Raw genomic sequence first — 24,650 nt, forward strand, 5'->3', positions numbered from 1 at the left:
GTGCCTGAGGACTCCCCTGTGAAAAGCGATGTGTCACCATGATGGGGTGCGTGTGGGACAAGGGGCTAGAAAGTACAAACAGGAACCCAGAGGACAGAAGAAATCAGGGAACTAACTTTGCTGAACAAACATTTAAGTAAGCCTGCCATGGTTTTATGCAGGTGGAGACCATCCCCTTAGGGTAACTGACCTGCAGTTCTTCTCACTTGCTTTTCCTGCTGACTGCAGCAATACCTTGGTGTTGTGTGGTGTTGTCTTTCTAGTTTTTCAGCCTGATTTGCTCACAGTACCTACTATATGAAATTAGCCAGTACTCACTCAGACTCTTAAGAGATAAGTGGCAGGTGTCTGGCAAAATTCAGTGTACCTCAGACAGCATGGGAGCATAATAGGTTGGAGGAGCCTTGGAAAGGCCATCAGGATGGTTAGGGGACTAGAGAACATGATGTACAATAAAAGGCTTGAGAGGATTTCGTTTGTTTAGCCAGGGAGAGTTGGGGGATCTAACAGCAGTCTTCCACTGCTTAAATGGGGATTAGAGTGAAGACAGAGCCAGACATTTCCCAGAACTACCCAGGGAAAGAGGTAGAATTTAGAGGTTGCAACAAGGAAAATTCCCAGCAGATATGAGAATTTTTTAGCCTTGAGTATGGTAAGGCACAGGAACTTGTTGCCCAGAAGGGTAACAAAACCTTAGCCTCTGAAGTTTTCAGAACTTTAAGGGACCAGACCCTGCACAACCTGATCTCACTATGATGTTAGTCCTGCTTTAAGCATGGGGTTGGATGAGATGGTTTAGTATGTCCCTTTGTCTTCATATATATGTAAGTTGACTGGAGTGAACAATAATAAAAAAAGAACAAAAAAGAAATAATGTTTTATTTCAGATGCTGATATACATCAGTAATGCACCTTACAGTAGCACCTAGAAAAACTGCATACACAAGGACCTCTCTGATCCTCAGCCATACACAATCCAGATCATGATACATGAAACAGTGAACATGCACTTTTTTTTTTTTTTTTTTTTTTCTGAAGGAACAGAAAACAAGTGTTCAAATTAAACTATAGTGAAGTACAATCCATAAAAAGCAAAACCACATTTTATTTAGCTGCTGTGACCTAAGCAGGCAGTTTTGTGGAATGTGGTTATTTAGCAACACATAATGAATACTTACTTGTGTCTCAGCTTTTGCCTGGAAGGAAGCTTCCATGCTCCCTTCATCTTCTAAAAACATCCACAGGTAGAAGCTAAAAAGCTCTAGTAGGAACAAACTCCCTACTGAGACAGCTGGCTGCAGTACCAGTCACTAGAGGACTAAAGTCCTGGTCTTCCCACTTTCATCATGATTGGTGGGGGTTCATATTATTTCCAGGAGCCTCTGGTGGAATCGCTTGAGCAAACAGACAGTTCATTTAGCAGACGTGGGGAAAAAAAAAGAAAAAAAGAAAAAAAAAAAAGATTCCATTAGAGAAACTGCACCTTGTTCACTAACAGAAGGATTGAGAACCGCACCATTACAAATTTTGTCTCATGACTGTTCTTACCCAGCGTAAGAACCTGGACAGTTTGGTATAGACACCGTATTTGCCCTTCTTTGCACAACCTTCTCCCCAGCTAACAATTCCAGTAACAAAGTAAGTATCCTTATATCTAGTTACATGGGGGCCTCCACTGTCTCCTTGACAAGCATCTTTTTGCTCTGTATCATAGCCAGCACAGAACATGTTCTCTGTTATCGCAAAGTTAGTGGATTGCTTGCAAGTGTTCCTATCAACATAGGGGACTTCAAGCACTTTAAGTTTTTTGGAAAGTCTTCCACCTTCAAATTCACGCCCGAAGCCACTAACCATCCCAGACCTTTGGTTCATCAGAACTTCATTAGCAAAGTCTGCTTCTGGGAGGCACGCTGGGATAATGTACTTAGAAAGTACTATAGGTTCCTTCAGCTTTATTAGGGCTATGTCATTATCGTAAGTCTCGGCGATGTATTTAGAGTGAACAAGTATTCTTTCCACAGTATGCATTGTTTCAGACTGTTCTTCCTTTTCTCTATCCACTTCACCTGTAATGAGATTATTAAAAGGGTCATTAATACGGAGATAGTATAAGAAATAAATAAGAGACTTGATAAAAGAGGACACAAGTATTCCCATTGCTACTACTTTGCCTAAGCCTTCATACCTTATAAATAAACTGTAAGAGTGGACTACAATACTTACTAGCAGCACCTGGATGCAGTTTCAGCTTCAAGGTTTTGTCAGTGGGGATCTCTGTAACAGTTTATGTAAATCAGCATAAACTTATTCAGCTAAACTATTGCAAATAGGGGTGGAAGCTCTTACAGCTGCTTGAGCCAGGTCTGTGTCAGGGAAGAGAAACTGGTCTGGGTCAGGACGAAAACACTAAAACAGTGTAAACACAAAGTTGTGTTGACCTATTATCATGCCTCAGAATTGAAGCAGTGACTTAATGTGAGCAAGTTTCTTCTTCCTCTAGCCAGTGTGTCATAGCTTTCCTGAGTATTCCTGTAGAAACAAGTCGGTATGCTTCACACTTGCAAGGAAAAATTATTAGCCTCCTGAAGAAGCGCTGCTCTGATGAGTGCAGTGCTAGCCAACACTTCTAGAACATTTGTTCTTAATCCTTTCCAACTATCTGGCAAAGACGAAACAGATGCACCATTATCACCTTCTAGGTCAGCTGCCCCAGTGATTACAAAGCAGGATTCCTGCAGTAACAGGAAGGGATAGAAAGCAGAACAACAACAACAAAAAACCAAACTAGTAATAAAGAAAGTGACATGAGTACATCTAACATGGGTTTTAGAGCCCAAAGAATTAGTCTGCAACACATGCTCAGACATCACTGGAACAAAGTAAGTAGCCATTTACCAACAACAACTTTGATCTCTTTGGATTGGTTCATGCAATGAGCTGCAGTAAGGATGAAATTTTCATTCAAAATAGTTCCGCCACAAAACTCTTCCCCGTTCTCATTGAGCAGAACAGCCTGTGGGAGAAAACAAGGGTAAGTACAGAATTAAAAAGAGCAGTTTAACTTCAGTGAGCTATAAGCAGGTAATTGCTTTCTCTGCAGACTGCATATACGCATATTAGAGCAGCATGTATGCACCACTCTGCAGATTTCTCCTGGTACTGCATACATATCTGCATTTGCTACAGATTTCTAGGTACTGTTAGAGAGTCTCAGCTATCTTTATGTGACACAGTGGTTTGACTTCACCTCACAGTGCACCTTTTTAGTAACATCTTCTGTGAACCCAATGCTGACTGACCAAGCAAGGAGCATGAAGTTCCCAAATCACCCCATCCTGGGGGAGTTACTACCCCAAAGAATTTCTGTCCATGTTCTGTTCCTGTTTGACCCTCCAAGTGTGCAGAAGACAGGAACTCATTTTGGGTGGTCTGAACTCAAGAGGAAAACTTCGTTATGAAAGTTTATTTGTGAAGCAAATGTGTGCTGTCTCTGACAAGCTTTCAGGTATACTGCCTAAAGGCACTGTTATCTTAGAGGACAGGGAAGAAAGGTGCAGGACAAAGGCAAGCAGCATGTGGTTGTACACCATCATCTAGCACTGGGATTTTGTCCAAACTTACACCTATAAGTACTCGATCCAGACCGAGAACAAGCAAGCATAAATAACTCCATGCTAAGCAGAGGCTCTGAGTCTGAAAATAACCTCTTCAGCATATGCACAAGTTCGCCAGGTCATGGCAAACTAACAGCTAAAAGTTGATTCAATTAAGCTTGGGTAGTGCTGTCCAAGCCATAGATCAGGAACCTGCTAGAAGGGTTTAAGCTTTGTGCCCAGCACTACCCTGGGCACCTCCTCTTACCTCTAAGATCTACACAACACTATTCCCATACAGAATCACGGGGTGGCCCCAGTGAAGGAGCAGATCTACTTGGAAAAGTACAACAAGATGCACGTCGCTCAGAGAAACAGAGAAGGGAACTCATCGTGCCTCAGAACAGAGAAGGGAACTCATCGTGCCTCAGAAATGGTTGAACATGATGACAAAGAAAGGTTGAAGCAGGACAACTCTGCCAGAACAAGCAGCTTATGGATGGACAGAACTGGAACACAAGCTGCAAAGAGAATGCTGTTGGGCCGGCATCACTCAAAAGCCCTGTCTGGTTACAGGTTACAAGCAGCACCACCTAAAATGGTGTAAAACCTTTCATTTTGACATTCAAAGGCTGCAGTTTGCAGAACAATACACCTAAGTGCCCAAGTTCACACAACTCAGGCAGCTCCAGCTACAAACAACATACTACAGAAGGCCAACAGGTTAAATGAACAATTGCAGAGCTTCCCTCAGAAACACGTGCTGCTTACATGCAGAACACAACCCCCAGATTTACCTGCCATGGACATTCGCCAAGATGACACTCGTCACCACCTACTATCCTGGTATCGACATAGGGGGTCTTGATACTCGATCCGTTGCGAGGAGGGAGGGTTGGGCTTTCTGTGGTAGTTACAATGTCCTCCTCCAGACTTGTTCCATTTGCTAAGGGGCCATCTTGATCACTAGTTACGTTGCTGCTCTCAGTGGGTAAAATGACAGACCGTTTTTTTCTTTTCACAAAAACTTTTCCACAGGGATATTTTACTGTAAAGACAATAATACTACTATTAGAGAAGAAAGACCCACACAAGATGAAACTTGACAACACCGTCTCACAATAAATCAGTTATGCAGCTGTTTTCAAGACTAACAAAGCTTAGACAGATGCAAAAAGAGAGCAGATGGTTTGAAAAAATGAAAGCCATTTGCTACTCCTAAAACTCTTCTGCAGCTTCAGTCTCTGGACAGTGTTTTCAAAGTATTTAAAGTCATCTTCAATTGTTTGCATTGCTATATTCATGTATTAGCTCTTATTAAAACCATCTGAATTAGGAAACTGAGTGTTCTATTTTAGGAGTATGGCTCATGACGGCAATTCGTCATTAGTTGTAAAGGATATAAAAAACATTGTCAGGAGCATACAGTTGACTCATCCCTCTTCTCCCATTTTTTTGGAACAATTGAAATGTACTTGGAATAGCATCAACCTTAACTATTAAAAGTCAGCAGTTACTATTTGATTAAGTTAACTGAAATCAAAAGTAGAAAAGTTTTTGCAAGCTGCTATTTTATATGGAGTATTAGTGTTCAAATAAACAAGATACAGGTATAGTTTTCCAATTTATTTCCCCTGGAAATTCTGACAGAGGCACCCTGCAAAGGGTCCTTAGCTAGATTCTGAGAAGTTTATCATATCACCTCACACATGGAAGGCTTTGAAAGTACAAACCAACTGGTTGGCCTCAGTCTTAAATTTACGCCATGTACAACACTGATGGTTCAAAACACATTCTTTAACTGAAAAGAGCCTCACCACTATTGCTATTATCATGTGACTTTGTACCTGATGAAACACAGTGTTTGCCATCTTCTGCTAGAACATATCCTTTCGCACAGGAACACATAACATCCTTCTGCACGCTTTTTTTGATGCTACAGAACTGCTCACAGTCACCGTTGTTTATTTTGCAGTACTTTGGTATGACTATAAAAGAAGTAAGTTTGGAAAAAAAACACTGTAAATAAACACGGACTTTGCAGATCTCACGAAATTAAACTGCACTCTCTAAAGAGGATCTGTAGCTCCCCCTGTAAAACCCCTGAAACCCAGAGTGGCCATGTCACAGTGAGCTTCAAAAAGCTCTAGCTTTTTGAAACCACTAGCGCAAAAGTGCAGTTACTGATAAATCCTCACGTGATTCCTCCCTCCTGCCCTAAAAAGACCCGCTCCTCATCATTCCCCTCAGTCCTGTTTCTTAACTTCAGTTCCGCACCCTCCACTCTTCCAGGCAACCAATGCACACTCCAGTGATATCATTAGCAAAGTAGCTGTAGGGCACAGATGTGAGACTCAGGAAAGATTGATATGAAAGAAAAGGATTCTTTGCAAAGCTGAAAAAGTCTTTGCATCATCTACTGAGATCTGCTTTCTTCAGGTCTTCGCTACTGTGAGCTGAGCAGGGAGGATGTACTTCTGAGCTTGGAGTCCAAGCTTTGATATCAGTTATAATAATATTTTATAACTTAGTTTTATTGCCATATTTTGGGTATTCAAGCTCACATAAAGAGGCATCCTCATACTTAAGAGGGTTTTGTTTGGAACAAGTGTTAATTTGGAGCACTCGCTAATACTATCCAGCTTTCTGCTTCTGGCACTGGCTTTCAACTCACTGTTGACTGCCATCCTATTCCATGCAATTTTCTAAGAGGCAATTGATCTTTGTTAAGGGAGTGTTAACTCTCTGTGGTTCTGCAACCCAGTAAATCCACTGCCACAGCTCTTTGGAGGAGAAACCTACCAAATTCACAGTTCTTGCCTTGATAACCATCCAAACAGGAGCAAGTGTAGGAACCAATTCCATCCTTACAATGTCCACCATAGTGACAAGGATTTGAGCTGCACTGGTTGCCATCTACAAAAAAAATAAAAATAAATTGTAAGAGAGCACGCATTTTCAGTGAGCTCTGAAGGGGGGTTAATTTTAACAAGCAATCTTTCATTGTTCTTTTTAAAACATATGGCCTGTGAGTGGCCATATTCCAGGCAAGCAAGAGTAAGAGCAGTCATTCCGTCAGCATGATTCATATACATATCCTCAGTTTTGCAATCTGCTTTTGGTGGCTACTGTATAGTTACAGCTTTTTTTTTTTTTTTAATGCTAAGAAGATCAGTTCATACTTGCTTGTCCAAGTGTACATCATTTACAGTGAAGGCTGTAAAAGCAGATGGGACATTTCCATGTTGCAACTACTGTCTAAAGCATTTCCCTGCGATTTCCACATAATAATGACAACTCAACTATTATTTCTTTAAAGGTCATCTCGTCCCACATACATGTGTTTTGCCTGCAGTGCCACTTATTTAAAGTAACAGATACCAGCATATTAATCAGAAGATAAACAAAACAAAAACAATGTTTACAAAGCTCTGCTAAATCCATGTTTGAAGCCAAATTCCTGTTTCATGCTTACAGTACCAAAACTGTCCCATTTTATCTATTGAGGTGTGAGCTTAGGCCTCAAAGAATTAACTCTTACCTCACGCTCCCTGTATTTTAAGCTGGGATCGCCACATTTGAAATGTAGCTCTGCCACCTCCCTTCCTTTCCATGACCTGGACACAACTGGCTGACCCAGCCCCTTGGCCTCAGCCACACATACCTCACAAATACAGTTACAAGTAGGAAAAAGAGGCTGCACTGCATTTAGGGTATGTGCCACATAGCAGCCCTTTCTCCCACCTTCACAAAGGCATCTCAGTCCTGCGCTGATGCTCGCTACCACGATCTCTGCCATGCAGCAACCTGCAGTAACAAGTGCATTCCTGCATCATATGATGCCAGGCTCTTCTGGACTGTGTGATAAGACAAGCAGGATATCTGGAAAACTGATGCTTGCTAATTCGTTGCTGTAGATTCACCATCTTCATATTTCTGAATGTTGCCGCCTGTTCTGCTCCTGTTTGGAGCACCTGGAAGGACAGCGGTGCCCACAGAGGAGACAAGATGCAAGACATTGCTCATCCTACAGATCCAGCTTGCAACCTGCACGATGCCTCTGACCTGTGACTTCATCTTCTGCAGCTACATCTGCTGGGCTTTGTGTGCTGCCCCCGTTATTCTACATCCCTTCTGCACCTGAACGTGGCCACGAACAACAGCACTCCAAATGCTGTTGGAGCCTATGAGGCCTACCATGGAGGTGCTGGAAGTCTGATGTCCATCCTTAACAGTGGGAAGGCAAGACCACCATTTAGCAAAAGAAAGGCACACACGAGGCCTGCCCTATTCTGCAGGGGTCTTAGCTAAGCAGCATCCTACTGTTAGAAACCATACTTGCACAGTATTCCCCTGTACTGTAGTTGCTGGTGTGGGACTGAGTTTTACATCAATATTGCACAAAAACATTGCAGAATCCCCCCACTAAAAAAGGAAACAAGACACAATAGTTCTAGTAACTTTGCCGAGGGTAGCTGTGGTTTTCAAAACTTCTGAACACCAATAAAGCAATTCGTGGACTGTGGTTTAAGATGTATGAAATTGGCATTTCCGCTAAGAGCAATGGCACTGATGTCCCACTGCCTGTATTCTCATGAGAGAATGGTCTGAAATTTTCCACTCCTGTTCACTGTAGCACTGACGCAGGCTTTGCTTGAAATTTCACCCTGTAGGTTGCAGAGTTCATCCCCCTCCTTAAAGGATTGTGAAAGTTTGCATCTTCTTTGTGGCAACTGTCTTCAATTTTCTGCAGACTCAAAAGACAAAGCTGAGCAGTCTTTGGTCTACATTTTTGAAGTATTCCTCCTAACATGTGGGCTGGACACATACTTTCAGAAGAACGCATTACTAAACACTAATACACTAAAAATCTGCACGTGTAAAATGATTATGAACAACAGAACGCTAATAAGTACAACTCAGACCTTCAGAAAAAAAAGAAAAGAAAAACCAGAAAAGACTGACAAACAGTACCCGCTAAGCTGTATGTCTTCCTTGAATGCCGAAGAGTTCTTTAGGAAACATTTCCCACCGAATGATCTACTTTACAGGAACCAACACCACTGTGGCATGCAAGGTGACATAAAACTGGCAAGCAGTTAAAACTGGCAATTGTGCAATGCAGATTAATAGGTTGTGCTGGCTAAAGCATGTAAGTGCCACCCTCTTCTGTGACTCTTTGCATCTTGGACTCCCCCATCCTGGGCTGACCTTCTGGAGGATAACTAATTGGCAGAGCCAGAGGCCCAGTTTCTGCTTCTTGCTGTCTACAAAGGGTCAGTATTCTTTGTTGAGATGACAAAGATCATCCCAGGAACTGGAGGCAGCTGAACCTTGCCTTCAAATGAAATGCCTGGGTTCAAGCAACAGCAAGGCTGTAAATCAATCAGGTTCCTCTTTCAGAGGAAACACAAAAGTGAGGGCATCCCACGGCGAGAAGAGTAAACAAGGCAGCAAGAAGTGGTTATGTAAGAGGTGCATCCTTTTTCATCTTGCAATAAGGAAGCTTAACTTTCTAAACAAGTGCAGGGTGTTCCTTACCTACATAGACGTTCCAGAATTCCTCCTACAGGTAGGTGCAGGGAAAGGGAAATAAAAGAAGACAAAAAGAGTTAGATGAGAATTACTGCAGGTGAGAATTACTGTCAGAACTTTCACAGAGAGGATACTTGCAGCTAACAATTTTTGGACAAATATTTAAGTTACAGGCAAATACAGTGTCTCGCAGCCTGATACTGTCATTTAATTAATTAAAACCATATGAATAAGCCACCTCTAGTGGCCAACTCTAGAGAATCATAGATCATTTTGGTTGGGAAAGACCTGTAAGATCATGTAGTCCAGCCATAAACGACTTGAAGGAGAAACAAGAGAAACAAGTCTCATGCATTTTTCAGAAATACCTGAACCTCCTTAGGGGTTTCCTAATGTGACCCACTCAGCATCAGGCATTAAATTTCTAGCATACCTGTACTTTACCCTTGGTTTCAACTGAATTTAGTTACATTCCTGTAATATCAAATTCTCAGTCTCCTTCCCCTGTAGCCCTATGAAGCTGGACCTCAGAAATTCTGAGATTTAAAAATATTTTGTCCAATTTCTGTTCTTTCCCTCTCACTGAGGACTCCAGGTATGCTGTCTGTCCAAGACAGTGAGGTCTGGTCACCAGGTATAACAGGACGTGCTAGTTCTGCTATTGATCAGCCAACCTTTACGCTTTGAAGTGCCCTGGTGTAGCATCCATGACTCCTCACCCAGGTCACCTCAGGGCCACTCCAAGAACATTCTGGCCAGCCAGGAATTCCACAGTGAAATGAGTCTAGCCTTAACTCCTGTTTCAGGGCTGTTCTGAACAAGAGTCACACATACAAACCTTGTTCCATGTGGGCAATTTAACATTAAGGCATATAAGAACTGTCCACAATACACATTCTGTCAATTCAGATGATGGAAAGATGGCCAGAAAATGATAAGCCCTGAAAAGCTTCTTGAGATAAACGTGGAAAAACGTTCACGTGAAGTTCCAAGTCAGTATTTGCCATCCCCACCTTCCCATGGACTCTCCTTCTCTTAAATATAGTCATGTCAGTCAGCTATGCCACACAGATAAGGTGAAAATAGTTCTAACACAAGGAGTATTAAATCATTTAAAGGTCAAGTGCCTTACAACGGCAATTAGGCAGATCGGAACAGGTAAAAGAATGGAAGCTTTAACTTGGCCTGACCTTGCAAGAGAGAAACTAAGACGGTTTTCATATGTGTATGCCTTAGCAATTCCAGCTACAGTCAAAACCACTACCTATTCTTTGTGTTGAGCGATCAACAGTAACTTAAGTTTTGATGTCCAGCTCATAAGGCTTTAATACTATTTTGCAAACATGAAATATGTAGGCCTATATTTGGTAACAGTTCATCCTTACAGTTTTCTCCTGGTCTTCAAAGGCTTCTCTTGCCTCTTCTTTAGAGCAGCGCTCCTCATTGCATTCTCTTTCAATATTGCCTTGCTTCATTTCCTCCAAAAAAGAGTTAGCACGTTTTGTTCTTTCCAAGAATTTGTCAGCACGTTCTTTCTTGATGAATACTAGACAGTAGAGAAAATGATACAATTGCTGGGTTACATTTAGTGGTGGTATAAATTCATTAGAAATAAATGAGGTAGAAACAAAACCAAAACAGACCCTCTCACCACTCTACCCATAAGCAACGTTAGCGATGAAGTCAGTCCTCACACAGACCGATACATCTCAGGATCCCTCTCAGAATCAGCAGCTCCAAGACAAACTAGAGGCACGCAAAATTCTGTCCTACTGTTGTTAGTCTTGAAAATAAGAACATGCAGGTTGCTGCTGAGGGCTTCTATTTCTGTTGCTCTTGCTCTAGACTCCAGCCTTGAACAGAATGACTTTCCCTGCCACTCTGAAGGCCAGGGAGACTCCAGTTCTTGATTTGGTTTTAAATCTGGTTTTAAATCATTCTTACCTTACCGCTAAGTTTGCAAGTAGAGCTGCATTTGAAGATTTAATGAAGAACAGAAGCAAACAAATGTCAGCTTTAACATCTAAAGAAAGTACAGCTTGAGGTTAGATCGCTGTTTTTCATTTATTTATTTATTTTTATTTTTTAAAAGCTTAGTGTCACACATGAGATCTCCCGCCTTGAAGTTTAAGACAGAGGTATCTGTTGAATGAAACTGAAGAATCAGAGGCATGAAACTCAGCTCAGCCAGCTGGCTGCATGAGCAGTCCTGTTACTCTGCAGTAACCTGCGCACACATTAGCAGACAGGAAAAACAGTAACAAAACTGGAGTAGGTAAATCGCTGATTACTTTGTAAAAAGCATAGATTTTAGGAAAGTTTGTGGAGTCCGAAAGCTGGCATTGAATTATGTTCTACACACCTGAAGTTTAAATAGGAAAAAATACTTTCCAGTCACAGACTGGACCATGGAAGACGGTGCTGCAGGTGGGACTTGAAGGCTCACACTCAGTGGGCAGCGTGCATTTACTTTCTGGAGCATTCTTCATGCGTCTCAATGCACTAATAAGTAAATTAGCTGATCAGTAATGATATAATTTAATGCGCTCTAAAGAGCTATGGAGGAGACTTACTCTGATTCCCCTGAATTGGGTAGATCAGCCACAGGGAGCCAAATTCTCCTACTGCCATTTATATTAAGCATTACCACAGAGCCCACGTGTACTTTGGAGTCCCACTTACTCTGAAAATGCTCCTTGCAAGGAAGGTTTACAGAAAGTGCTTGTAACTTCTAGCTCAGCAACTGTTAGTTCATTCACCCACTGTCTTATTTGTCCTTAAATCCCTCTCTGCAGTTATGGCAAAGTGACAGGATGCAGCTGGTGGGGTTCTTGCCACTCTATTCCTTTGCCTCCCCATCATCACTGTACGAAGATGTTTTTGTAAACTTGAACTAGCCAATTAGCCTTCTGAGACTGGCTGCTCGCTTTCCAAAGCCTCCTGTCATCCTTCTTTCTTTGAAAACACAGAGGAGCAATGGGCGTTGGTAAACTCAAGTAGGACACTCTAGTAACCTGCAGAGGCCCTTATTTTAAAACCCAAGTAGGCTGACTCACTGAGGGAAGAGTTAATGCCTTTTGAAAAGCCACACGGTGTGGCTTTCTCTCCTGAACTTTGATGTTGACCCTTGCAGCACAAACAGAGGCAGGACGTGCTCATCCCCCTGCACCGCAGCCCACGGCCAAGCACACCCAACCAAGCCCGCCTGGAGCCCCACGTCCTCCAGCAGCTGTCCTCCCAGTGCTAGACACCCCATTTTACAGAGGGGCACAGCAAGGCACAGCACCTCAGGACCCTGCAGGATCCCCACCTCGCTGCTGGAGTCCACCAGCAATTTTGGGGTGCCCCTGGTGCCCCCTGACAGCTCCCCACTGCTGAGGCACAGCTCAGGACAGGGGTGCAGCCGAGCCCTCTGCTGCTTTGGGCACTAAGCCCCCAGATGAGTGTTTCTGTGGCAGCCCCAAAAACTGTCAGGAGAGGACATCATCTCCTAGACCCCTTGACCCTCCCCCTGAAAAAAAAAGTTGCTGCCTTACCTCCTCCTTCAGCACGGAGCTCGTCCGCCAGCACCGCGCAGAGCAGGAGGAGCAGCAGGCAGCCGGCCATGGTGGCGGGGGGCTCCCCGCAGCTGCCAGCCGAGCGGGACGGGGACAGGGACAGGGACAGGGATGGTGACAGGGGACGGAGCCGAAGCCTTCACCTCCCCGGGCGGGGAGAGACTGCGGTGGCGTTGCTTCACCCTGCCCAGAAATAGCGGAAGCGCCCTGGAAGGGGGAAAGCCGCCGCGGGATTTCTCAGCTGGAGGGGGGGGGGGGGGGGGGCCCCTGTGGGGGTATCATTTTTTTTTTTTAAAAACAAAAACAAAAAAAAAAGGAAGATGGTTTTTTTATTAAGGCTTTTTTTTTTTTTTTTTTTTTTTTATTTTTTTTTTTTTCAGAGGGAAGCTGGGAAGCGAACCGTCACGTTATTAAGCAAGGGCTGGCCGAGGCTGGCCTTGCCCGGCTTGGTGCTGGCAGGTGTGGGGCTCGGCTGGGGAGCAAAGCCAGGCCTCAGCCTCCTGCTCCAAATCCCACAGTTTTGGGCAGCCCCCCCAAAACGACCCCATACCCCCCCACCCCAACACCATCACCCACTGCCTCCTCACACCCCCAGGGCCTGGCCGCCCCCAGCCTGGTGCTGGGGTGTTGTTTTGCCATCTTTGCTTGGTGGGGAAGGGGTCCCCTCCTGAAGGAGATGCGCCCCTGAGCTGTCCTCCATCTCCCCGTTTTTTGGAGTTTCGTTGTGTGGTGCCCAGGGAGGTCTCTGTGCGCCGTGGAGGCCACGGCTGCGGTGCTGCCAAGAGCCTGCCCGTCGCGTCTGCTTCATCTCCTTTGCTTGTTTAAACAGGCTGTTATATTAAAGATACACTTAACACCTGGCTTTATTATGAAAAAGTCACGCTGTGCAGCTCTTAATGCTGTTTGGGGTTTATGTCTGTGTTTTGCCCTTTTTCTGCAAGATGATCTGTTCATAAATATCAATATTTACCCAGAAGAAGTCATCCTGTGGAGCCTAGAAAACCCAAAGCTATTCTAGCTCTAGGGGCTCGGAGGGATGATTTTGCAATGCTGAGTGCCTTGTCTCAGTGAAAATTAGATTTTATTTGCTGGCTGTTGCCCTTAGTCACCTTTCTCCGTGGGAATTTTCCCAATTTTCTGTTTGTTCTGCATGTTTCTTCTGCTGGCGTATATGATTTCCTTTTTTTATTTTCTCTCCCCCCAGTGGGTCTGGTCTTGTTATTTCTTTAGGAATAGTTAAAACCTCTGGATTGTGTTTTCATACTCTAAGACCTCTTGTTTCCTGAGTCTCTGGAGTTTGCTGCTTTTCCCAATTCAGTTCTTAAATGAGTAGCCCACTGTTCTATGTCAGTAATGCAGATTATAGGATGTTCAGTACTGCATGGGGTATGTACCATATAAAGCCAGTGTTTCCCCCCAGTAATAGACCACAGTCAACAGTAAGTGTCCTATTTAACTGGTAAGCCTTTGTGATTGAGCTGATATTCAGCATGATTTCAATGAATCCAAAGCAGAAGATTTACAAAATGTACTTAAACTATTAATCCCATGTTCAGTTTCATCCATGATCTCCCTTACCTTTTTTCATAGCAGACCTGTAAATGTGGAATTAACCTTTTTCCTGTTTTCTTGTTCTGAAAAACAGTTCTCCCCTTTCAAATCTACCTGTTGCCACTGCAAGAGAAAGCTACCTTAGCATAATCTAAAAGAAACTCTTCTTTCTTCTGCTATTGTATCATTATGGTACAGGACCCATCAGCACAGGAAGTTGTGAAAGCCAGAAGTGTAAATGTGTTCAGAAGAGATTGCACTTGTTTATGGAAGAATGGGTCCATTCATGCCTATTCAAACTAATGCAACTTCTTGCTCAGGAAGCCTGTACATCACTGATAACCAGAGGGTGGGAGGGTAGCCCAAGGAAGGATCATGGTGTGCTTGACACATTACTGACAGTCTTTCTTTCAACATCTAGCTCTATTACAAAAAATGGATGAAGAATGAAAGGGACTCTGCATTGGGTTTGATATGGCCTTTCTGTGCCTGCTTGACATCTAGACATTCGAGTTTACAACAATATAGAAATTACTTGATGTATTCAGGCAGGCATTAGGCTCATTTTAAAGCATCAATAATACCTCGTGTACCACATATCTAAGTTAATGAAGGAATACTTCAATAGGAAAATGTCACAAAGGCCTTAAGGATCAATAACACTATCTGGAAATGCCCTGATTCAGCATTATTAATCCATGGACTTCTTCAACCAGTCGATGTATTTGGATACCCTTGTATAAACCCCATAGGTGCCTTCAACAGCACAGCCCTTTCCCCAGCTCACAATCCCAGTCAGAAACCAAGTGTTCTTGTACTTTGTAGCATGAGGTCCACCGCTGTCTCCCTTGCAGGAGTCTTTAGTGCCGGTCAGGTCTCCTGCACAGAACATATTCTCTGTAATATTTAAATCGGTCTGCTTCTCACATTCTTGTGTCTTTACACGTGGCAAATCAACTCTCATCAGGACAGAAGAAGTAGCACCTCCGTCTAGTAGACGTCCCCATCCGCTCACTGTGGAGAACTTGATGGAGGACAGCTCATACACTGCAAACCGTTTTTCAGGCAAACATATTGGCACCACGTAATCAGTGAGATTCACAGGTGTTTCCAGTTTCAGCAGGGCGATGTCATTATTGACTTGTCCGTACCTGTATCCTTCGTGCATGATTATATTGGTAACTCCACTTTCTTGCTCAGTTTTCTCATCATCATTTATTGAGTGTTCACCTGGAAAAGTTATTGATTGCAAGTCATGTCAGACAGCAATTTGATTCTGTAGAAGTTTATGGAGATAGAAAGTCTCAAGACAAGCACTTTTTGGTTTTCGCTCTGGTTTGTTAGAATGAGAAGTTAACACAAACACAGTTTGATGACATGGGAAAGGGAAGATACATACCCAGTCTCACTCGAAGCTCTTTAAAATGGGTGTGCTCCAAACAATGAGCTGCAGTGACCACCCACTCTGGGGAAAGCAGGGTACCGCCACATTTTTCTTTCTGATTCTGTATTATAAGAGCCTGCCAACATAAAACAAATCTATGTCTGTCTTCAACTGTTTTCAACCTGAATCTCAGTAAAGTCAGATTTTGCATTGCTTCCTTCTGTCACTTCATGCAACTGTGTTTGAGAATACTATGCTGGCTGTGTGGAGAATTTAGGAAGAGGGGAGGTTTCCAACAACATTTTCTCCATCTTATAGTACAGACCCTGTAGAGTGGCCAAGAGTGTATCCCCAAGTAAAATTCTTGGCAGTAAGTTTAAGGACTGGGGGTCAGGAGGCAGCAGAGTTTGTATTGCCACTCTACGACAAAAACAGGCACTCCAGAACAAAGGTAAGACGTGTGATTGAAACACAGGTGGAGCCGCTGGCTATGGATGAAGAGGGAACGTGATTGCACTTTTTATGGATTTGACCATAACAAATTTAAAATAATGAATATAACATAATGGTTTCACAAGGAAAAAGTTAATAAAAGGCTTCTGAAGACTCACTTGCCATGGACATTCACCTGGAGGACAGATGAAGCCACCTACTATTCTCCCATCCGCAGTTGCATTCTTTTTTGCCAGCACTGGTATTTTTCCACATGGGTATTTCACTGAAAAAAAAAAAAAAAAAAAGAAAAAAAAAAAAAAGAGCAACAAGTGTGATTTCATTGCACTGAATTCAGAGCAAACTGAGACTGAATTACTTAAAAGAGCCCATGCAACCAGACTAGAAATTTGGTTTTCACCTCACAAAACTCCCTTGAAGATGTTTAGAGGAATCAAAGTAGGTAGATATACTTTTTTTTTGGAAAAAGACAGATATGGTTTCACAAATAAAAGAACAGACACACAGGCAATGCTGACATATATTCATGTACCACAGGAGCTTGCAAATAATCCAGCTGCTTAAGATATATGGCAGCACTGGGAGATAGTCTGCAGACTTCAGAGTGGAAGCAACTCTGTCAAGCCATGCAGCCTGTGTATTTTCAGCAGCCCTGCTGATTTTAACTCAGTTGTACTAAGTGTACAGCAACCATGGCATGGTGAGACCACAGGCTTAAGTATGGGACATGCAGGTTGCTATCCCTTGTTTGGGCAGACCCAAAGATCTACTCAGAGCAGACGCTATGTCTTCTGCTCTGTCTCTTAGTGTGCTTGGGTTCAGGTTATCTTTAATCCTTCCAGGCTGCACACCTCTGTCTAAGGTCCAAGCGTGCATGTGAAGACTGGCAGTAGGAGGAGCAAGTCTTGAGGACCAAACCTGCTACTGAGCCGCAGTGCAGTGGAAGGCTTGGTGTTTTTAATACATCCCTCACACAACAGAGTTTTCCTTCCATGAAGCAGAGGGTCTGTCACTGGATTTTTCTGGGGGGGTTGCCAGCTGGCTGTGCTGTAACTGAATGCACCGTCCCATACGTCCAGCAGCCAATCTGCAGTAACACTGGGATGAGAAGTGCTCTCTCTTTACCACTTTGTGAGCCAGGGCCCTACAGTCTGTGCCAAGTTGAATCCGACATCTCCATGGTTCTGTAATGGCCTGAACGTGCCTATTAATTCAGCTAACACAAAGAAAGCATCAGGCTTTTACAAATACAGGCACGGTGTGGAGTGGCAGGACTAGCTCTGATGGCAGCTGGTGAAATACCAGGACAGAGACAGCACAAAACCATGCCCTCTAATGCTGTATGCAGGGAGGGCAACACAGGTCCTGGTGTTGGAAGGTGCAAGCACGTGGTGAGAGATGACAGAAGGATGGTGAAGGGACTGGCAGTCTGGCAGCTGCACAGTTTTGTATCCTCGCACTGCGTGGTCAGCGATATCGGTATTTTGGCTTTCTGGAAGCAAGCAACAACAAATACATCATCCTCTCTATGTGCAGGAGAAGACGTGCTTTAAAGCCTGTGGGGAATATTGAATTCTTTGTTCTCAGCTTTTCCAAAAAGCAGCTTCCCCATCACATGATACCACAGAATCTGCTAATAAGGGATAAGCACATTACCAGCCTGTTTTTTTTTTTTTTTTTAATGACATTGCTGTTGTTGAGAGCTAGGCTGTCATTATCAGTTCTCCGCATGAGTGCTCCATTGCAGTGTGTGCATGGGGGCATTGCCCCTCAGAACTACATTTTTAGATGTGAACACGTGCTTCTGCAGCTCTGTCCATTGTGAGTGTGTCCCCAGGGGTCTTTTTTACCCCTCTAAGAAAGTAATTGAAGCAGGCGTCTGCAACAGAGTTAAGTGCCAGCTTCTGTATTCGAAACATAATGAACTTGTGCTATTGTAGTCCCTGCTGAAATTTACCTTGTCAGATGAGTGAGAGAAATATCTCTCCATACTGTTTAGAGGAATACCAAACGTGTATTGGTCCTACTAAATAGAGGGAGAAAACAAACAAACAAACAAACAAAAACAGATTTTCTTTGATTTTAATAAGCATCTTTCTCTCTTGACTTCTGTGCTGAAATAATTATGCTAGCAAAATCTACGGTCACAAATTCACATGGATTGGAGATCAACAGTAAAACAACACTGCCCCAAAATAATTTACCACAATGAGTGTAAGCTAGAACAAAACAAAACAAAACAAAAATGGACTTGTGAGGCTAAAAGCCCCTCTACTCAGCAGAAACCCCTCAGCCTGACTCCCCAATCCCCCAAATCCCCGAGTACCTGCTGCTCTGCTATATTTGGACTACCTGGCCATGGGATGTGCCGCCACTGCTCCGTTCTTGTTTACTACACTGGTGGTGAGCACACTCCCCACAGAGGAGGCAGGGGCTCAGCTCCTTCCTCCATCCCAGGATGTTAAAACTCACATTCCCCACGTCCCAGAGGAGTGGACTTCTGGGGCTAGGAAAGAGGGGTCCGAAGGGCATCACGAGCGGGTGAGGACCTCCCTTGAGAAGACATCCTGGCATACAGTCTCCATGCTTTGAACCTTTGCCAGCTGAAGTGAATCCAGCTTCCTTATTTTCCGAGTGAGTGCTCTAGCTGCAAGCTCAATGCCCAACAAATGGGTGGCACTACTTCTTCCTCCCCACACTTGAATGTTTTGAGGAAGATAGGGGGTTCCTGCCCAGTTTTCCAGGGGAGGTCTTGTGGGCCCCTTGCAAAGAGAAGTTCCTTGCTCAGGGTCCTGGGGGCACTGCTCAATCTGCAGCAATTCAGCTGCTTTAGCCCCCAGACTGAGCTCAGCATTTCCCACCAGCACTTTAAGGGGTGGCTCAGTGTGCACACTTTCCAGAGCACATTTTTGGGGTGCTTCAACAGAAGCCCAAACCTACTGCTCTAGACTCTGCCCTTGAAGAAGAAGTGGGGAACTGGCATCCAAGAGTTTTGCACCTCCTAACATGTAGGTGTTGAAAAGTTTTCTTCCAGGGGTGGCTTAGACTTAGCATTGGGCTCATAGTGTCTTACCTTGGGGAATGCAGGACACACCATCACTTGCTAAAGTGTAATCGTCTGCGCAGAAGCACACTCGTTTTCCAGACTGCCCATCAGCACAGTACTGCTCACAGCCGCCGTTGTCATAAATGCACTTCAGCTTCTCAGCCACGGCTAAAGTCGGGGAAAGAGTATTAAGGTATCTGAATGTGGATTTCGGTGCTTAACAAGAGTGAATTACGACTTGAAATGTCGACAAGAAAGCAAGGCAGCCAAGCAGATTTCAGTGATTTATGTTCAGTGATTTTGTCAAAAGCTACTACTTCTTGGCAAAAGCTCTGTAGGACTGGATTCCAGGAAAAGTCCATGCTTAAGAAGCATACACGTAAAATGAAATCAATCTGTATTAATGCAGTATCTGAGCTTCAGCAGTAACACACTACATTTCCAAAAGGATGAAAGTATTGTAATTGTATGGTAACCATCATAACGCGTGGCTGAAAAACTGAAAGTATTTTGTATTTTCCCATTTGGCACAAAGGTGCTCTGGGATGACCACTGAATAAATCACGTCATAAGAAAACTTACCTTTTGCAAAACAAAATGAAACAACCTCTCCCCAGCCAGATTCTTTCACTTCAGCCACCTGGGCAGCTGTACATATGTTGGAGTTTGTAAAAATCACCCCCTGTATCGCCATGACCTCTCTCTGGCCCAGAGGCACAGGGGGAAACAGTGCAAGGCTGAGCACGGGGTGGTCCCTGCAGGAGATGTGCCCACATGCACAGCCGTGTCTTGAGAAGTCATTGCAGAAGAAAGGGCTCCCTGCTGCTGCAGCTGCTGCAGTGCAGCAACGGTGAAAAAAACAAAGCTTAGGAGGTGAGGAGGTGGTAGAGAAGGTGGTTGTGATCAGCTTAGCGGTACAGGGAGAAGATGAGGGCATAGTTTTTGTGGCTTGTTTCAAGTGATGGGCAGGTAATGAGCTGCAGTGGGAGCTGTGAGGCTGCCTGGTGAGACTGATGGGTGCCTAGTCCTTGTCTGGGCTCACCATGCTCTGAGTGTAAGCATGACAGTCAATTTGATCTACCCACTGAAGTCAGTGGAAAAACTTATCCTGACTTCATTAATGCAGGATCCGTCCCCTCGGGCTTCGTACGATGCACATGCAGCATAGTTCTCATTCACTCACTGCACCGTGCTCCTAAGTCAAATCAACTTCAGCACTTGGGTAGGAAAATAAAAATCCTCCTTTTCTCTCAGCTGGTTCACAAAAGACATTTTTTGTTACAAAATCCTCAAAGGGTAATAACTGTGTTCCTGCTCTGCAGTGCCTGGCTGCCGGCTGATTAAATCCATCATCCAGCACCCCAGGCGGTGTGAACAGTGGCTGTCACTGCTAGAAAGATGCCGAGCAATAATGATTGCTCCCACTCATCTCAGTGCCTTGCATTTGCATCAAGGATGCTGTTTTTATTTTGTTAAGCTATGTCAGTGCTGACCTTTTTCACAGCTTTTGCCCTCGTACTCCACAGGACAGCGGCAAACGTAATCCTGAAACTGGTCATCACAGCTCCCGCCATTCTGACAGGGACTGGAGTCACACTGGTTGGGGTCTGCAAAAACATTCAGTGTCAGTCCGGATCACGCCAAGAGCAGCAGCAGTGGGAGCATCTTTGTGGCTGTTGGAAAACACGGAGTGCTCCTACCAGAATAGATGTGCCAGAACTCTTTCTGGAAGAAAAAGATGCGAGATATGATTAAAGATGAATTTGCTCAGAAGAAGTCCTACAGCCCTTGTAGCACAGGATGGCTTGCAGATAGCCACAGTGATGCCCATTTGTCTTTATAAAAGTGTATATCCATAAAATATTCTACATTATTTTCCACATTCTACATTGTTTTCATGTGCGAATAGGGCATTGTGTAGTACACATAGAGAGGGTCTCCATCAATGACCTCTATCGAGGAGGTGGGATGGACTGAAACAAACATTGAATAATGCAATAATTGACAGTACTGTCAGGCATGGAATTACTGAGGGACCAGGGAAACAGCTTAGAGAGAAACCACTATCCCACCATCCCCCAAATTATTAGTACTGCTGGTTTGGTCCATGCAGGATGCCCTCCGGCAGCTCACCCTGCTGCTGCTTGTCCCCCTAGAAATATAAGATGAAGATCCAAAGAGCAGGACACAAAGTGCTTGGGTTTCTTGCTGTAGTGGTTTAAAGTGTCAAAGCAATAGGGTGTGTGTGCGTGGGGGTTTCACCTGACATGGAGCGCCTGCCCAGCCCTGCGTTACTTACTGTCCTCTCATCATCACGGTAGATCTCTCTCGCTTCCTCGAAGGAACACTTCTCTTCCATGCATTCTCGCTCTAGTGACCCCAGCTTTATCTCTTCGAAGAAGCTATTGGCTCTTCGGTGCCTTTGTAAAATGCCATTTGCCTCTTCCCGCTTTAAAAAGACTGAAAAACAGTGGCATGTTGTGTTTGTCGTACATTCGTGCACTCCAGAAAGGGCAGGGAGGAAAGGTTTTCTGCTTTCCAAGCTGTTTATGGGAAGCTGGGCAAATGCACTCAGCTCTCTGAGCCTCCTTCCTCTGGTGTGCCTCCCATGTAAAGTGACAGCACATGGATTTGACAGAGCCCAGACCTTAAGAGAAGAGGGCATGTTATACCAGTGTGGTGCCAGTGTCTCCTAAAGCATCAGCGCACATTGTACTGTAGGTCTCAAAATGTGCGGGGCATTTTCTTCCAATTCTATCAGCTGAAAAGCATTTATCAAGCTTTATCTAGCACTGATGTACATGGCAACACCCAATGTTCCTGTACTCACTACACTAAGTCACTTGGTGATGGGTCAGCCAGTCAACCCTAACACCCCGGTGCTCCATTCCTCACTGTTTTTATCTTAAAATCTTTCACTGTTTCACAGCACCACAGCGGGGCTGAGGCTGTCAGGGCCCTCTGGAGGCCACCAGCCCCAAGCCCTGCTCCAGCAGCCACCCAGCGCAGGCTGCCCAGGCCCATCTCCAGGCGGCTTTTGAAGGCCTCCAAGGAGGAGACCCCACGGCCTCTCTGGGCAGCCTGTGCCAGGGCTCCTCACCCGCACAGCACAGGAGTGCTGCCTGGGGCTCAGGGGGAGCCTCCTGGGGACCAGCTTGTGCCCAGGGCCCCTGGTCCTGGCACCAGGCACCTCTGACAAGAGCCTGGCTCCGTCCTCTCTGCAGCCTCCCCTCGGGTATTTACAGACATGGATGAGATCCCCCTGAGCCTCCCCTTCTCCAGGCTGGGCAGTCCCAGCTCAGCTGCTCCTCACAGGAGAGGTGCTCCAGGCCCTCTAACACCTTGGTGTCCTCTCTAGGTCTCTCTCCAGTACACCCAGGTCCCTCTTGTACTGGAGGGTCCAGAAGTGGACACAGTGCATAGAACATGTCCATAAATAGTTTAGAGAAATGTGCACTGGAAGAGCTGATGGCATCCCCATGCTCCTCAGCTTCAGGGATTTGCCTGCTGCCTGCTGGGAGGGCTTGGGGTGGCCGCCCAAGGACGAGACTGATGAACCTGGGGAGCCTGGGGATGTGAGCATGCACTCATAGGCACCCTCACAGCCATACACACAAACATGAATCCCACGAGGGGCCTAGTTTGGTCTGGTGAGTTCTTTGCCTCATGGCATTGGTGTCAAGTCAGCACATTTGCTGAATTACCTGTGAAATACTGGTCATTTTCCCCATATTTCAAGGTTATTTAAAGGATGAAAGTATTGTGTGGCATACATCTAATTTATCACAGGGTGTTTCATAAACATTTGTCCATTGTAGGAATGTCAGCTAGGTTGTTCTGCTGTGATTTTCAAGTCAGGCTGTATGCATTTAATATGGCTTTCTTTAAAGGTTTTTAATTATACCTCAGATACATTACATATGTATCAATGCACATGGATACTGACACCCTCCCACTTTCATTTCTGCATTCACCACTTACATGGGAACATTTTAGACTTTTCCAAAAATTTCTTTCAGCTTTGTTCATCACAGTTTGAGAGGCCCAGTCAATGGCTACCTGAAAATCACAAAACACTGGTTCTGCTGTACTAATTTGGTTGCTGATTTTCAGACACACCTTGAAACTACCGAAGAGCTTCCACCTTGCTTCCATCTACTGCGTCGGAAGCATAGCAGTCTTCCCCTCTTTCATTTCTTGTCAGCTGAATGACAGGCTATTGATTCTCTGCTTTGCAAAATAACCATGGCTCAGCATGAAATAACAACAAATCTAGGTTCCTCTTTTCACCTCATGGACCGACAGCTGATGGTTGACCTGCTGCCTGTGCAGTGAGGTGATAGATGCGCATAGGAGCGTGGAAGGGATTTTCCTCAGCTGGCAAAACAAGCACACGGATGCCATCACTGAAAGCAAACAAGAGCCTTCAAACAGCTCACAGGCACAACCAGAGGCAGGACAAACATTTCTGTATGCAACAGCACTCAAAACTTGCAGTAAGGATTTTGCCATTGTATTAGCAGAGAGGTCTGCTGCCAGTAAATGTAATTGCAGCCGCACCCTGCGACGTACCTGCATCCAGAGGAAGAGGAATCAGCAGCGGAAAGCAGAGAAGCAAAGCCACGCACTGCCTGGAAACCATGATGAACCCTACAAGTCGGCGTCCCGGCGGCGTATTGACATTTCAGCAAGGACTGTTTGGCCAAAGAGCTCAGCTTCAAACGCTCGGAGCAGAGGAGGGGCTGGCGAGTCATGGAAACCAGGAACGATCTGCGCTGAGAGCTGAGCACGAGGGCGCCTGCAAGTCCTGCACCGTGTCCTTTCCGCACCAGCGGGGAGCTTGCTGTTGAAGCACACTCTCCTGAGCTGTGCAAAGGCTGTGCTGATTGCAGAAGCTTCTACCCTGCCCCTTTATTTTCCATGTAACAGGCCTTTTTCAGGAAAAAAGTAAATGCCAGGCCCCTGTGTCTGTATGGCACTGAGCTGGCCGTGTCACCAGCCACACAGAGAGCTGTGGCAGGACATTTGTCTCGACCAGGTAGTCCAGGTACAGCCTGTCAGGGCTTTGGGGGATGACCAAACTGCTGACATCCGCCTTTTCCCACCTCTCAGTCATCAGTGGAAACCCTGAACTTCTGGCTCAGATTACTTGGAGACACTGATTAACCAGCAAGAAGTGCCCTACGTTGGTTTCCTGTGGCTTTATTGCAAGACGCCTGTGCCTTGCAAGCTGTACCAGCTCGAGGAGATGCGGAGCTGATCCGCGTTGGGTTTCATGAGTAATGACAGGGCTTCGAGGGGCTAGTCTGCAAATCACATTATATCTGGGAAATAAGCAATCTTCTGATTTAACGGAAATCAATTAGTGGCATCACAGCAGAGAGCTGACAACGGGCTTAGGTAAATATTGACTTCAGATAGCAGGGAGGTAAAGGGCGTGTTTGCCCATGAGGAGCAAAGCAGCCCCGAGGGCTGGGGCATCTTCCAGACAGTCCTCCCCTTGGTTGGTGTGGAGGAAGGAGGGCTGGCTC

General features: G+C 44.9%; 2 protein-coding genes across 3 annotated transcripts; both read right to left on the bottom strand.

Annotated features, from left to right (window-relative positions):
* Positions 1-857: 857 nt before the first annotated feature.
* F10 (coagulation factor X) lies at positions 858-12,909 on the bottom strand. Its single transcript, XM_035317728.1, has 8 exons — positions 12,665-12,909; positions 10,514-10,674; positions 9,135-9,159; positions 6,396-6,509; positions 5,441-5,581; positions 4,391-4,641; positions 2,896-3,013; positions 858-2,066 (listed from the first exon to the last, which is right to left on the bottom strand). The coding sequence occupies exons 1-8, from the start codon at positions 12,732-12,734 to the stop codon at positions 1,519-1,521; spliced, it is 1,428 nt and encodes a 475-aa protein (XP_035173619.1). The 5' UTR covers positions 12,735-12,909; the 3' UTR covers positions 858-1,518.
* A 1,241-nt stretch (positions 12,910-14,150) lies between these two features.
* On the bottom strand, positions 14,151-24,355 carry F7 (coagulation factor VII). Of its 2 annotated transcripts, XM_035317737.1 has the most exons (8): positions 23,692-24,342; positions 21,419-21,579; positions 20,820-20,844; positions 20,613-20,726; positions 19,147-19,287; positions 16,232-16,338; positions 15,636-15,756; positions 14,151-15,466 (listed from the first exon to the last, which is right to left on the bottom strand). In XM_035317737.1, exons 1-8 carry the CDS (start codon positions 23,759-23,761, stop codon positions 14,928-14,930), a joined length of 1,278 nt encoding a protein of 425 aa, XP_035173628.1. In that variant the 5' UTR covers positions 23,762-24,342; the 3' UTR covers positions 14,151-14,927. The 2 variants fall into 2 exon arrangements, with proteins under 2 accessions (XP_035173628.1, XP_035173637.1); XM_035317746.1 differs by lacking the exons at positions 20,820-20,844; positions 21,419-21,579 and having other exon boundaries at positions 23,692-24,355.
* Positions 24,356-24,650: the final 295 nt, after the last annotated feature.

The sequence above is a fragment of the Oxyura jamaicensis genome, chromosome 1, assembly GCF_011077185.1.
Source record: "Oxyura jamaicensis isolate SHBP4307 breed ruddy duck chromosome 1, BPBGC_Ojam_1.0, whole genome shotgun sequence".
NCBI lineage: Eukaryota > Metazoa > Chordata > Aves > Anseriformes > Anatidae > Oxyura > Oxyura jamaicensis.